Raw genomic sequence first — 2,563 nt, forward strand, 5'->3', positions numbered from 1 at the left:
CTAGTGTAATAACATTACATGTTTAGGTTACACTTTATTTTAAGGTGTCATTGTTACAGTGTAATTATATATTTAAGTACTGAGTAATATTAATTAACTACATGTACTTACTATAGGGTTAGGGTATGATTAGGATTTGGTTGAGGGTTAGTTCCATGTAATTATGCATAATTTACTGTTATTACTATGGTAAGTACATGTAACATATGTAACAAGGACACTGTAAAATAAAGTGTAACCTGTATAAATACAACCGCAAAACCATTCTGTGATGTGACATTTTATATATATATATATATTTTTTTATAACATTAACGGGGTATCAATTCCACAAAAAGTATATTTCTGAAAAAAAAAAATTTCAGTGTGTCAATTAAATGTCTCAGAAGTGAGAAGAGCAGTTTCCCACTAGTTTATAAGCAGCTTCCTCAAGGGCAGGAGGTTGTGAGGAGGAGACGGGGTGAAAAAGTGTGTCTGTGTACTTTAATTGTGACATGGTAAACATTTACCGCGCTTGATTGTTTGGAGGCAGTGAACGGGAAGCAGCGAATGCCTCTTAATTAACCGGGCGTTAGATTAGGCCTTATTAAACTCAAACACAGGATCAGAGCAGAGTTCAGTCTCCCCAGCGATACACCAGCACAGATACGGCACTCACAATGAACTTACACACTCCACGCTCACATTTAATTGTTTCTGTAATGGTCCGAGCTCAAGCCCTATTCATACCAACCCTTTGGGTAATCAGGTCTGCACCACCGAGACCAGCGCTAATAACTACAGCAGAAAGACCAATGAACAATGAACAGTGAAATCTGGAGGGTAAAAAGGGACAACAAATTCATTCTTGACGGCTGGGTTTTGTTGCATTTCCCATTTATTGGATAATTACACCTTAAATAGACATCACATGTTGAGCGGATCATTCAACCGTTACAGAGAGTACTGGTATAAAAACATATTTACAATTCAACACCCTTAACGATGTCCAAAAGATGTACTGTTTTTGATGTCAACATGAAATCAAGTGACCAAATTTACTTTCTTAATGCACTTTTTCGGTGTTAAAGTGCGGTCACGTTTATTGATGCTCGGTGAAATCCAGTCATTTTAATAGCAATCTGTGAGAATTCACCAATCTGTGCTTCACACGTCACTGTTGATAGTTTTCAGTCACGTGACTGGCGCAGAGAAACACAAACATCCACAGAACTGCAGCACAGGAATGTTAGTCTGTTAGTTAATCTCAAAAGAAGAAAAACAATGATATGCGAACGAAACTGTGCCCTTGTGATCCATATCCAGCTGCAGTATTTCAGTCACTAGAAACAGCAGGACGTTCTTTAACGCTTAACGCGAAAAACACTTAAAGTGCCTTAAACGGTGAAATTAAAAGATGTAATTCAATATACTGCTTATTAATGATGCATACTATATACAGACCATCAGATGAGGCCAGAATATGAATGCAACGTGCTAAATGGTTAGCTGTTTTCAGTAACACTTTATTTTACAGTGTCCTTGTTACATGTACTTACCGTAGTAATAAGAGTAAATTATGCATAATTACATGCAACTAACCCTCAACCAAATCCTAATCCTATAGTAAGTACATGTAGTTTAATTAATATTACTCAATAGTACTGAAATATATAATTACGCTGTAACAAATATATAATTACGCTGTTTTCTTTATAATGGTTTTCTATGGAACGAATTTATATTCTCGGGTTCATCTGCTCGCATGTTCATAATATGCATCATCAATAAGGTGTTTATTGAATTTGGGCTTTTAATATCATAAGTACTTAGTAAAAATAACTGGCGGGCCCAGTGACAACAGAGCTTTTTTACCATTTCAAAGGGAGAAAAAAAGTGTCATAAAAACAAAAGAAAATGTAATAACCTCTAAAATCAAAAAATGTTGTCTCCATTTTAGATTGTAACAGCAATTCTTAATTTTCTTAAGTCCTGCCCTACAGTTATTTCTGGATGAATATCCTGTTTAAATCAGACACATGGAAGAAACACAGTTTAAGAACGCAGTTTTAATGTTGACTTCATTGCTTTCAGGTGAAGTCTTCTCTGTGAGGTTAGATGGGAGACAGACAGGATTTCCTGTGAGTAAATAAACGCGTTACTTCTGTTTTCAGGGGCGAGAAAGCCACAATATCACCATCAGAGATACTGCAGAATCCACCACAGTCAGATATGATGTCAGATACACAGAAATGTTTCCATCCCAAACTTGTTCTCGCTCACAAAGAAACTCTTAAGTCTGTAAAACTGTAAGTGCATCAGAGGATCAGTGTCTGAAGGATGGCAGTGATGAAAAGGACACTGGAGAGTAAATCGAGACGATGGGGAGCCCTTCAGCAAACCTACAAAACACAAGAGATGTTCAAAATTAATGTTCATCCACTATGACACACTTTAATAGTTATACTCAGGGCTTGACATTGACTTTGCTCAGTGGTTTTCCCACAACTGGCCACAATTTTGACATCAATACTTTTGGGAAAACTGCCATATAAGTATTTTTATATTATCTCATAATTAGTCT

At 36.3% G+C, this 2,563-nt stretch overlaps 1 protein-coding gene across 1 annotated transcript in view; it reads right to left on the bottom strand.

The window, feature by feature from the left end:
* Positions 1 to 859: 859 nt before the first annotated feature.
* Positions 860 to 2,563, bottom strand: part of LOC143744108 (LIM domain transcription factor LMO4-B) — a 14,008-nt gene continuing 12,304 nt past the window's right edge. The window contains exon 5 of the mRNA XM_077235502.1: positions 860 to 2,381. Within this exon, the coding sequence (XP_077091617.1) occupies positions 2,373 to 2,381 (9 nt within the window). The 3' untranslated portion in view covers positions 860 to 2,372. The remainder of the gene's footprint in view (positions 2,382 to 2,563) is intronic.

The sequence above is a fragment of the Siphateles boraxobius genome, unplaced genomic scaffold, assembly GCF_051911475.1.
Source record: "Siphateles boraxobius isolate OS27281-9 unplaced genomic scaffold, OSU_SipBor_1 195, whole genome shotgun sequence".
In the NCBI taxonomy this organism is placed as follows: domain Eukaryota; kingdom Metazoa; phylum Chordata; class Actinopteri; order Cypriniformes; family Leuciscidae; genus Siphateles; species Siphateles boraxobius.